Raw genomic sequence first — 15358 nt, forward strand, 5'->3', positions numbered from 1 at the left:
AGAGCATACGACAGGAGAAAAAAAATCTTAAATAGCATTATTATGTGAATTAGAATCATATTTTGAGATGATTCGGCTATATACAACAATTTAGCAAAGCGCAGATGACGAGAAATTATTCTTTTAGTCTGCCGTTAGCCACGCCTACCATTATAGGGCTCAAGCGTCCCCAACAGGTGGATGACGTCAGCGGGAGACTGGGCTCATCGGTTTTACTATTCAGCCCATTGAGGAGGAATTATTCAGAAAGAGGAAAACGCGACGAAGAGAGCCGCAAAATGTCATTGTTTCAGTCTCTCTACTCCAACATTTTTTCAGGATATTCTTTTTATCCAAGTATTTTTCCCCAATAGCTAAATAAATGGCTTGTGAAGGACCAGTCAGCCCATCGTTGAGGAGGAACTATTCACAACGAGGAAAACGCGACGAAGAGAGCTGCAAAATGTCATTGTTTCTGTCTCTTTACTTCAATATTTTTAAGGATATTGTTTTTATCCAAGTATTTCCCCAACTGCTAAATAAATGGCATGGTCATGACAAATAACAGTGTTGTGCTAAATGGAATATGAAATAATAAAAATGCACTTATTCAGGACGACATGGCAAAATTACTCCATAATGGTCAAAACTGTCGACTTCACCTTTACTGTCGTACCTCCCGAACGATATTTTATGACACCTAAATCGGACATATGTAATTTCCCTTTCCCGGCTTCGGAGAATGTAAACAAACCAAGAGGCTTGACAGCTAGCAGACATGCTAACCCGAACCGAGTGATGTTTCAAAGTCTTCAAAGCGGAAAATCACACATAACTAGCTTGGATTATTTGACATGACGACTGGGTTGTCGATTGTCTTCGCGGATCGGCAAACCGCCCGGCGGAGAGCAATTTACAGCTCGTTCCACGGAGGAGGGCGGCTGCAGTTGTTGTGCAGCTAACGTGCAGCTAATGTGCATGAGGAGAGCTTTTTACATACCTATCAATGATCAAACGTAAGTAGTCCTTTATATAAAGAAAGTTTGTAGTGTTTACTTTGTAATCGCTGTATTCGTATTTGACTTAATACAAAACAAGATGTTTACTCACTTCCTCGTAAGTCCAATGGTCCCACAGTAGTAGGGCTTGTTTTGGCCAATATCCACAGTGAATAGGAACCTTTTGAAACTCCAAAAATGCGCACACGCTTCTCCCTCATACAGCAAGATTTTTCTGCAGCCGTTTGGCTGGCGTGATGCGAAAAATAAACATATTAATCCGCAAAATCAGCTGAATCCTTAGTCCTCACACACAATAGTACGGCTGTATAGTGAAGAGGACGCCTTCATCCGTACACGTCACAGCGCCCTCCTCCTCTATGCAAGACCGAAGCCGGAAGTCACTCATTTTCATGGCGCGGGATTCAAAAAACTAAATAAATATAGCGATCGCTTCCACACACATCCAAGCGGGCCATATCATTCAGGAGCATAAAATACCGCGTGTATTATGAAATAAACATGCTTTTTCGTGTCACATGCACTTTAAGACCTGCAGTATGAACCATGCCTTAAATGTCAAGTAGGAGGGCCCAAAATGATGTACGCAAGGGCCTGTATTTGGCTCCCAGACTACAAGTTTGAGACCCTTGGTGTACCTTTATGACAGTGGCCTCGCAGAATTTAATTCCAACGAAACAAGACAACACCTTTGCACCAACCTGGAGGGTGTCTTCAATATAATCAGTTGATTGCAGTCATGTGTTGCTTGTTTTAGCGGAAACTTCATTGGTTTAACTGTCTGTGCTCGATCGGTTGGAACATAAACCAAGGACGCACCGTAGCCGTTGAGGAACTGTTTGGAGACCTAATACATTACTGCACAAGCTTTCTACACGACAAGTTTAACACAATTTAGCAAATGCACTTACCTGGTTTAACCCGAAAACTTAATGCCTGACTAACATAGTTCGATCACGTGATTGACGCTTTGTTTTTATCTTATAAAGGCAAATCAGAGACAGCTGCAGCAAGAGTTAGCAGACTCATTAAAGAAGCTGTCGATGTGCGAAGCTTCTTTGGAGGTCAACACCCGTTATCGGAATGATTTGGAAGATGAGAAAACCCGGCTCCACAAAGACATGGATAGCCTTAAGTCAAAGGTAATTGGCATTACCTATCTCACTCATACGATTGCTGCACGCCCTCCCAATCAAAGTGGATCAGATGTCTATCGCTGCCAACGAGTTACCTATATTAAATAAAAATACATACCGTAATTTTCGGACTATGAAGCGCACCTGACTATAAACCGACACCCACCAAACTTGACACAAAAACGTCATTTGTTCGGTGATAAGCCGCACTGGACTATAAGCCGCAGCTGTCCTTGCTGTATTTTGGGATACTTACACCAAAAGATATTAACCAGTAATATTTGACAGCAGAATCATCAGACTGTCAAGGATCAAATGAACGACCATGAAGCTTTGCAGCCAATTGGATCATAGCTTCATTGCTTCAAGAAGCTTCATTTGGCCTTCAGTGCTCCCTTGGGGGAGACAGTTAACCTCTGCTGCCACCTGCTGTCAACACTATTTTCATCTAACAGGCCTCCAAACATGCATTGCAGCGTAAATAACAATCAAAATTTATGTTCTGTGCTAATGATTTCTTCAGCTACTGTTCCAACTGTTTCATTAATTGTTAGTTATGGTATTTGCTAACACTTTATATGACAGTGGTGCCATAAGACTGTCATAAGACCATCATAATTATGACATGGCACTGCCATGAGCATTAATGAATGCTTATGACAGATGTTATTTTGTGTCATCCGGCTAATTATCTCACTTTTGGTAAATGGTGTTATACTTATATAGGACTTTTCCACCTTTCAAGGCGCTCAAAGTGCTTTACACTATCTCGCCAGCCACCTACTGGTGACGCAGCACCAGGAGCAACGTGGGGTTCAGTATCTTGCTCAAGGACACTTAGACGAGTTCATCAGGGCGAAGAATCGAACCCACAACCTCTGGGTTGGGGGACAACTACTCTACCACTGAGCCACGCCATCCCCACTTTTGAATGGATCATGCGCTGCTCGTCTTCGCCGCGTACAGACGCACTCTGAAGCACTCTCTTATCTTAACCGATAAGTGCTCAGGGCCAGCAAGCTCGACTCCCAGTATGGCTCCAAAGAATTTGAAACCTGGAGACTTGGATGAAATAAAATCCTCCATACAGAAGTTGGAGGTCTCCTTGACTGGCTTGTTTCAAAACCAGAATAAGGAAATTGTCAGAGAGCTCCATTTAATTCGCGCTGAAAACGAGAAACTCAAGCAGGCGGTCGAGGAGAGAGATGTTCGCATCAAGAAGCTGGAAATTTTGGCTGACGATCTCGACCAGTGCCGACGCGCAAATGAGCTCATCATTTCTGGATTACAACTGACGCCTGGCCCAAGGGAACACAGTGGCGCAACTGGCAATTGCTAAGTTGAAAGAGTATGGAATAAACATGGAACCGCTGGATATCCATCAATGCCTTCTGCTCCCATCTGGGGGGAGAGGACCGGCGACGGTGCTCATGAAGCTGGCAGACCACAAGACCAAGACTGCACTGCTCAAACAGCGTCGCTACCTGAAAGGGTCGAAGATTTTTTTGAATGACAACTTAACTCGCCGAAATTGCAAGAAAAGCACGTCAACTCAAGAAATCTGGGAAAATAGCCAACACCTGGGTCTCGGATGTGCGTCTTTAGTTGTATGGGGGACGGGAAACTGATAAGCATATGCTTCATCTCGTCCGCCTTTGTCGTCTTCTTTGGTTTCTTCGGGCAAATCATATCACATTTTGTAATTGTTAATGATTGTCAATGATACCGATGATGATGACAATAAAATTCCATAAATAAAAGATGTAGAATCCATACTGGATATAAATGAAGTCAGTGACATAGTTCATAATGTCATCAATACCCATAATAATGTTATGTCATCATTATGACGGTCTTATGGCAGTCTTATGACACCCCTGTCAAAGAATTACCTATTAACCCAAATAAATCAACAAATAAGCCGCACTGGACTATAAGCAGCAGGATTCAAAATGAGGGGAAAAAGTAGAGGCTTATAGTCCGAAAATTAAGGTATTTGAAGAATCTTTTGGCTCATACAGATGGACGAAAGGGAATCTCAATGCCTTGAAGTTGAGAAGCACGTGAACAAACTCAGGTGTCATCTGGACGAAAGGGAGAAAGAACTCTGTGCTGCCGCTCAGAAACAGCAGGAGGCGCTCTCTGCTGCGGCTGCCTCCGAAGCTGTTGTTAAGCAACTGGAGGAGACTATACAAAGGTAAGCTGCTATACTGGCACAATGGAAAGCACTGTTTCCACTATGTAATGAGTTTTAACTACATTAGGTTGGAGATTGAGAATGTCAAGCTAGAAGCTGCTGCGAAGCAACAGGCCAACAAACTTGAAGCACTTCAAAAGGACACTCAGGAAGAAAAAAAGGTGAGTTCAACTAAATTGCAATAAAAAGTTTATAATATGCTGCGGGAAGAATGTTTCTCTAATAATTTATTTATGAAAATGTATTTTTTGTCAGCTGTCTGACAGTGCAAACGGAGGAATGGTTGGTGTAATTGATTTAGACTTAGTTGGTTTGTGTGTGATTGAGACTTTCTAGAATAAAATAAATTTATGTGGCGTTCTCTAGTGTCTTTGAATGAACTCTGGCTAAAATCAACGATCATTAAATACGGCAACTCTGCTTCAGGGCTGGTTTGATTTGGCTTTTGGTTTGGTTTCACTTTATTTGGTTTCTGATGTCTTTCACTCCTTTTTTTTTAAAGTGCATGATACAATGTTTAAGGGCCTCCAGGAGCTATGTGATTCTGGATTTTCTACTAATAAATCACTATACACGTCGATGTATACAAGTTTTACTTATTTTTCTGTGTAGGTCAGAGCTCATTTGGAAGATTTGGTGACCAACCTACAAAGTAGTAAAATGACATTAGAAGAAGAACTCAGTAAAGAGGTGAGTATTACATTACCTGTAGCTATAAAATTGAGCGTCATTGTGTAACGATACCATGAAACGTCTATCGTGAACACCCAATGTTGTAATAGTTGAAATTTCAGTCGCGATTTATATTTTGTATTTTAAAAAAAAACTTTCGACTAAGAAAAGTACACACCAGTGGTAAATCAATATTTTAAATTCCAATTGAAAAACATGTTAACAATGAGTATTTCAGTTTTGGACAAATGTCAAGGTGATTTTTTTTTTTCTCTTTATGTTCAGGTGCAAAAGCAAAGCATGTTGTCTAACAGTGCCCACGACTCTCAGGCCTTGTGGGAGGAAGAGCTGAAGAGCCGCTCCAAGTTAGGACTCCGTCTTGCGGAGCTCGAAAAGGAAAAAGGGGAACTTGACAGTCAAGTGAGCTTAATTATGACTTAAATGGTGTTATTAAAGACTAGTACAAACTCATACACTACTGCAGTCTTATTTTCTCTCCTTAGTATTGATGGCTTTCTTTGCATTGCAGGTGGAAATAGAGAGGAGGAAAGCTAAGAAAGTATCAGAACAGAAGAAGGCTGTTGATTCTCGTCTGGAACAGGAGATGGAGAGAAACACAGAACTTCAAAAGGAAATATATAGGTAGTTCTCTACCTTTTATTTGTATCACCTGGGATCAAAAATCTTATCATTTTGCATTATCAAAGTGTATACCATAGCAGACATCCTATCGAGACCTAAATGGTCCAATTTTTAAGTTGGAATTTATTGCAGTTCAAGACATACATACATACTGGACTGTCTCAGGAAATTAGAATACACAATATTCTAATTTTTTGAGACAGTCCTGTGTATATATACAGGACTGTCTCAGGAAATTAGAATACACAATATTCTAATTTCCTGACTGTCTCAGGAAATTAGAATATTGTGTATTCTAATTCCTGACTGTCTCAGGAAATTAGAATATTGTGTATTCTAATTTCCTGAGACAGTCCTGTATATATACACAGGACTGTCTCAAAAAATTAGAATATTGTGTATTCTAATTTTCTGAGACAGTCCAGTATATGGACACCAAATCTTAATTACATTTATATACAGTGATACCTAAATACTTACAAAACTAATTGCTTCTGGAAGTAGTTTTGTAAACTGAAAGTTCCATAAGTAGAGATGCGATTTCCATGTAATTTAGAGATCGACCAATATGAGTTTTTTAAGGACCGATACCGATTATTGGTAGTTAGAGAGGCTGATAACCGATTTTTGGGACCGATAATGAAAAGTGCAAAAATTGGTGTAAAAAATTGAATAATGCAAACACTGAACTTCATTGAAATGCCTAGAGCATTTTTATTGAATCACCCAAATAGAAAATAAGCTCCAGAAGTGCCTGAATTTCCTAGACTCAGAAACATCTTTATAAAGTTGAATAAAAGGTTAAATAAATAGATCTCTGGGGGTAAAAAGTGTTGTTCCCAAAGATGTTACTGTCATACTGTGCCGCCTTTGTAATGCAAATTATTTTTAAACAAGAATAATGCTGAAAAATGCTTGTCTTTCTTAAATGCTTCCTTGAGTGAGTCCAGTCAAATCCGCTCAATGCTGCAAACAGCCGCGCACACACACACAATGAGTTGCTGCAGCACACTAGTGTTTAACAAGCCAAACGATGATTGACACGTTCGGCGTCTTTGAAGGTAGAGCTGCCAAGCCAGACCAAACCTTCAACGCCTGTCAATCATCGTGACCTTTAACAATTAAAACTCGCAGTTCACTGCTGAGCAAGAAAAGCAGCCGGAGGGAGAGTGAGGCTGTATGAGCATGAAGCAGAAAAATTTTTTTTTTTCTTTTGCATTATAAATCCAATCCTCTGAAAAATGGCTAGTCCCTAACCCTAGTTTTAAATTGACTTTTTCATATTGGCCGGTCAGATTAATAAAAATGCAGATACCGATACACGTCAAATTCCTAAATATCGGCATTGATATATCTTCCGGCCGATATATCATTCTTTCTCCAATATAAATGCCCTAATCCATTCCGAGCCCCCGAAAATTCAGACATAAATCTTTTATAAAGCATCAAAACTTATAACAAATACATGTTATAATTACATTGTTGTGCAAAATATATGACATGAGATGAGAATGAGAGGTCCCTCTTAGCCAATTTGATGCCAGGAAGATGCTAGCCAATAGCCAATGGTATGTTCAGTAAACTTTGGGAGCTGTAGCAGCCTGAAAACACTATATACAGTGGGGCAAATAAGTATTTAGTCAACCACTAATTGTGCAAGTTCGGGCTGTTTTTCTGCGAAGGGACCAGGACGACTGATCTGTGTAAAGGAAAGAATGAATACGGCCATGTATCGAGAGATTTTGAGTGAAAATCTCCTTCCATCAGCAAGGGCATTGAAGATGAGACGTGGCTGGGTCTTTCAGCATGACAATGATCCCAAATACACAGCCAGGGCAACAAAGGAGTGGCTTCGTAAGAAGCATTTCAAGGTCCTGGAGTGGCCTAGCCAGTCTCCAGGTCTCAACCCCATAGAAAATCTGCGGAGGGAGTTGAAGGTCCATGTTGCCCAACAACAGCCCAAAACATCACTGCTCTAGAGGAGATGTTCATGGAGGAATGGGCCAAAATACCAGCAACAGTGTGTGAAAAGCTTGTGAAGAGTATTGTACAAAGTAGTACAAAGTATTGAGATGAACTTTTGGTATTGACCAAATACTTATTTTCCACCATGATTTGCAAATAAATTCTTTAAAAATCAAACAATGTGATTTTCTGTTTTTTTTTCCCCACATTCTGTCTTTCATGGTTGAAGTTTAACCATGTTGACAATTACAGGCCTTTCTAATATTTTCAAGTGGGAGAACTTGCACAGTTAGTGGTTCACTAAATACTTATTTGCCCCACTGTATTTTTTGGGAGTAGTAATTATTATTTTTATTATGTATGTAAAACGTTTATTTAAAAAAATGTAAAAAAAAAAATAGGGTTCTTGCAGGATCATCTTCGTCGGTTACTCCTGCCCTAATGAATAAAAGGACAAATACACTCTGGTAATTGCCCTCAATAACACTTTTATAAAGTTGACGTTTTTTAATAATAATAATAATTACATAGTATTTACCTCGTCACAGCCAGCCCTCCCCGTCAAAATAGATCGGTCATCTACCTTCGTCAATGGCAGCCAATAAATGCTCTATAAAGGGTTAAAGACTAAGCCTGAGTGTAGTTTACTCATTTTAAGCAACTTTTTATTTTATCTACTCATTTTCAATGTGTCATTTTTATTTGTTTGCTGGCTAATTCACATTATTTGTTCATATTAACTTAAGGCTACGGACTCTACTGAAAACTGCCAAGAGGAGAATGCGAGAGATGGGCAATGGTGGAGGAGGTGACTTTGCCTCTCCAATGAGCAGTCTAAAGGTAGACCTGGGCAGAAACAGCCGAGCTGATGGAGCTTTTAATGGAAGAGCTGAAAAAGTTTGTACATCCGATGCACCACTGTTATTTTCACAAACAATATGTAAGTTTTGTTACTCCTTCCTGTCCTTAGGTGCGAGACCTACAGGGGGAGCTGGAGAGGAGCGCATTCCAAGGTAGTCTGTCAGAGAGGAGGCTGTTAGAAGAGGAAGTGCAAAGCCTTAAACGCCGAGTGGAGGCCTCCGAGGCGGAGCAGAGGCAAATGGAGCAGTACCGCCGAGAGGTGGAGGAGAAGGCCAGACAGGAACTACATCACAAACTACAGGAAGTCAACATCTTCCTGCAGGTAGGCTAAAAATGATAATCGGTAAATGTAAGCGTAAGATAGGATCACCTTTTTCGCCCGTTTATTGCTGGTGATCCCAGTCCCAGGCTGCAACCCAGGAGGCACAGGACCAGATTAAAGCAGCCAATGAGGCCAGCCTACGCTTAAAGATCCAAGAACTGGAGAGTGAACTGAACCGAGCCCGAACCGTTCAACACGACACCCTCAGCCAAAAAGAATTAACTCGTACCGAGCTGGAGCACTTCAAAGAGCTATACAGAGAGGAGCAGCGGCTCCGCAAGTCTTTGTCTTCTGATCTAAAAAGGTGCGGATGTGGTGGGTTAAAACAGAAATGCTCAGCTCTGAATACTATTGCCAAACATGTGGGTTATTTTGTCCATGCAGGACTAACCACCAGCTCACAGAAGCAAGTTCGAGGTTTGTCAACGAACGCAGCAAGTCTCTTATCGCCTCCCCTGGAACACTACCACCACCTTCAGTTGTCACGGGCTCTCTTGGGGCCCCCTACAGAAGCCTTGGCTCAGGGCTCCTCGGCACTGTGACTGAAGGACAAAGCAGCAGTATGGAGGACTACTTGGCCAGGGTATGCCATTATATTAATATAGTACAGCGATACCTTGATTTATAATTAGTCCAAATGAGTTTCTTCACCTTGTGACGGAAGTAATCTTTATCCGATTATTCAATTACAGATAAATAAGCAATACAAAAAATTATATTTGTAATTTTAATTGCGACATGTGGATGTCACGTTTTGGATAATGTTAGCGACACCTGATGTAAATATTGTAGGGCTGCAGCTATCGATTAATTTAGTAGTCGATTAATCGATGAACAGGTTAGTTCGAACAATCGAGTAATCGGATAAAGAACATGAAAAATTAAAACTGTATCTAAAAAAAAAATCTATGTACATTGTACAACAAAAGAACAATTGGCTAACTTACATACTGTAACAAAAGTCCACTAGCTTAAATGCTATAAAATGCTAAGGTTTTTTTTTTTTTTTTTTTTTTTTTTTTTTTTTTTTTAATACAATGCTCTTAACAAATGGTTCAATGGTTCTTGGTCTCATCTGACCAAAGCACACGGTCCCAGTTGAAGCATGGGACTGTGTGTATTTTTGTGTGAGACCAAGATTGAGCTTTCTTGGCAACAAACACTCTAAGTAGGTCTGGCGTGCCACGAAAGATGCTTATTATTTATTCATGTTTGTGGTTGGGTTATTAGTGTTCCGGATTGGTGCACGATGTAAAGTTGAAAACGGGTAAATGCTGTGGCCACACGCCGACGTTACACAAAAATTAAATATAAACATACATGAACAATAAACATTTTTGCGCAAAAACTCCCTGGTCATGTGACCAATGGATACAAAATCTGTGTGGGATGACAGCACTCCAGTGGCTGCATGAGTTGGGCTACGCCTCTTGTTTATACATTATATATGATTATGGAATTGGAATAGGATTATTTGCACTAGATTTATGTTTTTGCACCATTTTGCTGCACTTTTCATTTACCATATTGGCCCGAATATAAGACGGTGTTTTTTTTGCATTGAAATAACACTGAAAAAGAGGGGGGTCGTCTTATATTCGCGGTCTAGACATTATACCCATTCACGACGCTAGATGGCGGCAGATATCATTGAAGTGATGTTCTGTCATGAAAGTCCTCAGCTACTCTCCCCATTCACAACGCTAGATGGCGCCAGATATCATTGAAGCGATGTTCTGTCATGACAGATCTAGGCTACTCTTTTCAGTTTAACCAGTTTGCATTATTTTATTGCAGTGTTTTTCCTTATTCAGATTTGTTTCAAGACTACAGTTACAGTTAGACTTCACTTTGATGATTAATGCAGTTATTGCAATTTTGTTGTTTGATCACAATTGTTTGGTTTATTTACATTTCAAAAACCAGAAGCCATTCATTTACGAATGCGATTGCATTTTAGTTTACATATTTAAATTTTCAGATATTAAGATTTGAATGAGGCAAAATAACATGCTTTTTTTCTCAAATATATTGTTATAATCATTTGTTTTGGATGTACTGTAGTTATTTTCTGTATAAAAATAAATTTGGTGTTCAAAAAGTCTTTTTTCAAACTTGAGTCTTGAAAAAGAGGGGGTCGTCTTATAATCAGGGCTGTCTTATATTCGGGCCAATACGGTAATTTAACGCAAAAAAAAAAAATGTTATTCATGTTATTCAAGCAAATTGTTGTATTTCTCAATTATCGAGATCAATAACTGACATGTTGACCTGGGCCAATGGTTTTGATAGTGGAGCTAATTTCCCTTATCACTACAGTAATCACTTTCCTTCTGAATGGTTAAACTTGTTCCACCTCCAACATGCCAGATTTTCTCTTCCTCATGATTGGTGTAAAAATCTGAAATTTACCCCGTATTCTTTAAGCTGTTCTGTTCTTGAATCCAGAGTGATGCATCGTCACTATCTACAGGAATCTGCTCATCATTACACCGGTTAGCCAACCAAATTTCACAGACAAGCTATTTCAAACTTACAAAAAAAAAATTGAACATACCCATGTGTCAGTGGCATTAGACAATTAAATTCCAATTCATGGGTATAATGTCAAATTTAGGTTTTGCATTGTGCAGCATATCCAAAAAAACACAATTATTTTCCTCCATTCTCTTTGAATCTCCGTTTTTACAATGACAGCAAGACTATGTCCCAGTCAGTTATATTGTTAATATTGTTTTTTTTCTTTAGATGCAGCGTCAATTGGACAGAAGCATATCAAGGGAACTAAACAAAGGTGCGGTAAGAAACCGTACTCAAAATCTGTATTGTCATATTTTCCGGTGTGCCTGACCGGCATCCATTTCCTCCTCCACAGCCTCAGCGGAACTCGACATCTCTTTGGCCCGCATGTCTCCAGTGGGCTCTGCCTCGAGGGTGGAGCTGGACCCTGTTAGCAGAGCAAAGCAGCAATATTTGGAGGTCCTAAAGAAGAACCACGAGGTCTAAATTTAGATTGGCATCCAAAATCTGTTTTTTTAGCCCATCCAGATTGAAACTGGATGATTTTTGCAAGATTGAAACCACATACGGTAGGTAGTTTCATATCAGATATGGACAGTATGCTTCTCAGTCTGAACAGCTCAGACGGGTTTTGGCTGAATGAGTGTCAATAATTGCGGACCAGTCTGAACAGGCCAGATCTGATTTGGACACTTGCAAAAATAGTATGAACGGTCAGCCCTAAAATCAGATTTGAAGAGCAATCCAATTAAAATCAGATATGCCTGCAGTCTGAACGCAGCCTTAGAAACACAAACAATTTGAGGTAGAAATGATGGGCAGTTTCCGTATTTGAATTTCTAATCTACATAAGACTGAGATGTCACTGGGGACCTCACGAGGGATTTTTAAATAGAATATAACACACAACATAAGGCACATGCCACTATAGTGTTTGTTTGTACATAGCAATTTCAAATACTGACTGCAACAATCAAAAACAAATGTAGACCAAATGCACATTGCACTTAAGCACTCAGGAAGTGAGCACGCTGATCAGCCACAGTTTTAAATACACAAAACTGTGTCAAGTAATTGACCTAATGTTTAATCTCTCTAAATAGCCAAAATGTTATAAAATACAGCATAGATCTAATTTTGTGGCTGATCAGTGAATGTATTTTTTGAATAGAATACAGTATGTTGCACCTTTCCTAGAGAAATAGTCCATCAAATTTCAGTTTTAATCAGCAAAATGCTGTTTATTGTTTGAATCTGTTGATGTTTACTGTCTGTTGTTGGTACGGACCATTAAATGGTGACGTTTTTGTCTTGGTTTTAGATATTTTTAATTGAAAAAATTGCATCATCTGACTAATCAACATATTTCTCAGTGAAATGTACTACAGAGGTACTTGAGGTAAGGATGTATTTGCATCAGTAATTTCAGATGTCTTTTTTTTGCCATCTCTGCAACTCATTACAATGTCCATAGAATGCACAGAATGTTTGTGACTCTGGTCTATCAACAGGACCTGTGAATAAAACTCTAATGCATTGACCATACTGTATATTTAATTGCAATCACATATAAAGAAAATGACTTAACATGTATTTATCTGTATAAAATGTCAGTGAGAAAAAGAAAAATACATTGTATCCTCAAAAAAATAAAATTAGATTTTCCCATATAAAATCTCTAAATATAGTAAAATGTCTTTAAAGCACACAGAAGGAAAATTATGGAATAAAATGATTTTAACATTTTGTTAAAAATGTTTTTCTGTGACAAGAAAAAGCATGTTTATTTCATAATACACGCGGTATTTTATGCACCTGAATTGAATGGACCACTATGATGTGTGAAGAAGCGATCGATATATTTATTCAATTTTTTTAATCCCGCGCTACAAAAATGACAGACTTCCGGCCTTGGTCTTGCATTGAGGAAGAGGGCACTGTGACGTGTACGGGAGAAGGAGTCGTCTTCACTATACAGCCGTACTGTTGTATGAGAAGGACTAAGGATTCAGCTGATTTTGCAGATTAATTTGTTTATTTTTCGCATCACGCCAGCCAAACGGCTGCAGAAAAATCTTACTATACGAGGGACAGGTGTGTGAGCCTTTTTGGGGTTTCAAAAGGTTCCCATTCCCCGGTGGATATTGGCCAAAACAAGCCCTACTACTGTGGGACCATGGGACTTACGAAGAAGTGAGTAAACATCGTGTTTCGTATTATGTCAAATACTGGGATCATTTTAATATGGAGGTGGCTTGCATTTTGTGGCTGACATGCTCCTTGTCCCCTCGGCCGACGACCGTCGGCTTGTCGCGCATCCCCCCGCCGGGAGAGCACTATACTCGGTTTATTGCCCTCTTCATGTGCCCAGTGTTCTGTCAATTTTCCAACTGATCAGAAATTGCAACTTTGTGTTAAAAATAGCCATGAATACAGCGATTACAAAGTACCGTAAACACTGCTAACTTTCTTTAAATAAAGGACTACTTACGTTTGATCATGGATGGGCATGTAAAAAGCTCTCCTCATACACATAGTATTATCATGTTAGCTGCATAACAACTGCAGCTGCCCTCCAATGAGTCTCTCGCTGTTTACGACTTCGCCGTGTAGTAAAGCATTATTTTGCCATATTCGTGTTAACCATTTGGCAGCTACACGCTCCTCTGATGTCGGCCGGTTTGTCCGGCGGTCGTTGTCCAGCTGCTTCCCCACAAACGAGCCCTCTGCCCTCAGCAGGGGAACGACGAGCTCTAACTTGTTCACCGCCGGGCAGGTTGCCGATCGGCGAAGACAATCGACAACCCAGTCGTCATGTGAAATGATCCGGGCTAGTTATGTGTGGTTTTCCACTTCGAAGACTTTGAAACATCACTAGCTGTCACGCCTCTTGGCTTGTTTACATTCTCCGAAGCCGGGGAAGGGAAATGACATAAGCCCGACTTAGGTGGCATAAAATATCATTCGGGGGGTGCGACAGTAAAGTGAAGTCGACAGTTTTGACCATTATGGAATAATTTTGCCATGTCGTCCTGAATATGACCATGCCATGTATTTAGCTATTGGAGAAAAATACATGAATAAAAAGAATATCCTGTAAAAATATTGGAGTAGAGAGACTGAAACAATAAAATTTTGCGGCTCTCTTCGTCGTGTTTTCCTCGTTCTGAAAAATTCCCCCTCAATGGGCTGAATAGTAAAACCGATGAGCCCATTCTCCCGCTGACGTCATTCACCTGTTGGGGATGCTAGAGCCCTATAATGGTACGCGTGGCTAACCGCCAGATTAGAAGACTAATTTCTAGTCATCTGCGCTTTGCTAAATTGTTGTATATAGTCAAATCGTCTCAAAATATGATTTTAATTCACATAATAATGCTATTTAAGACTTTTTTCCTCCTGTCATACGCACTTTAACGGTTGATTCACAACATTAAATTAATTGAATTTATTTTAAAGCTGGTAATACAGAACAGGAACTTGAGTATTTTATTTACTGTTTTTAACTGTTAACTTGATACTGAAATAGTAGTTTAGCCTGAGAGGATTTTTGAAAAATTTTGGAACTAATGTACAAAACATTAAAAGCGGGGTTAGGGGTGGGGGTGTGCATTACGGCTGTCCCAAATGACTAATTTTCTCCCGATTAGTCAGCCGACTATTTTTACGATTACGATATATATATATTTTTTTTACTAATTTAACAATGAAATTTTTGTTGACGCTTATCAATTCACAAAAACATTTTGGAACACTTAAATTATTTATTAAAGAACACATACACACGTAAATAACAATAATAAATCACAAACAATGAGTTCAAATGCTGAAAGAATGAACTCGTGCAAAAGAATGGAATGTAAACAGATTCAGAACACTGACTTCACCTTTCCAACATGATTCAAAACAATTCTTAAAAAAAAAACTAGCATTAATATTATAGTACTGTACTGTATATAATAGTATTATAATAATTATAATAATTATTCATTGCCAATCAGATTTTTCATAAAGGGTGTAATTTTAAAGGTATTCTTAGTGTAGA

General features: G+C 39.3%; 1 protein-coding gene across 6 annotated transcripts in view; it reads left to right on the forward strand.

The window, feature by feature from the left end:
- The window catches only part of si:ch211-272n13.3 (ankyrin repeat domain-containing protein 26), a 41194-nt gene extending 28163 nt beyond the window's left edge, over nucleotides 1-13031 (forward strand). For all 6 annotated transcript variants that reach the window (XM_057837551.1, XM_057837553.1, XM_057837547.1 and 3 more), the window contains 12 exons: nucleotides 1988-2140; nucleotides 4156-4331; nucleotides 4399-4492; nucleotides 4944-5021; nucleotides 5289-5423; nucleotides 5533-5645; nucleotides 8357-8507; nucleotides 8581-8793; nucleotides 8874-9097; nucleotides 9178-9376; nucleotides 11542-11587; nucleotides 11669-13031. In XM_057837551.1, coding sequence (XP_057693534.1) covers nucleotides 1988-2140; nucleotides 4156-4331; nucleotides 4399-4492; nucleotides 4944-5021; nucleotides 5289-5423; nucleotides 5533-5645; nucleotides 8357-8507; nucleotides 8581-8793; nucleotides 8874-9097; nucleotides 9178-9376; nucleotides 11542-11587; nucleotides 11669-11799 — 1713 coding nt within the window. In that variant the 3' untranslated portion in view covers nucleotides 11800-13031. The remainder of the gene's footprint in view (nucleotides 1-1987; nucleotides 2141-4155; nucleotides 4332-4398; nucleotides 4493-4943; nucleotides 5022-5288; nucleotides 5424-5532; nucleotides 5646-8356; nucleotides 8508-8580; nucleotides 8794-8873; nucleotides 9098-9177; nucleotides 9377-11541; nucleotides 11588-11668) is intronic.
- The last annotated feature ends 2327 nt before the right edge of the window (nucleotides 13032-15358 follow it).

This window comes from Corythoichthys intestinalis, chromosome 5 (genome assembly GCF_030265065.1).
Source record: "Corythoichthys intestinalis isolate RoL2023-P3 chromosome 5, ASM3026506v1, whole genome shotgun sequence".
Classification (NCBI taxonomy): Eukaryota; Metazoa; Chordata; class Actinopteri; order Syngnathiformes; family Syngnathidae; genus Corythoichthys; species Corythoichthys intestinalis.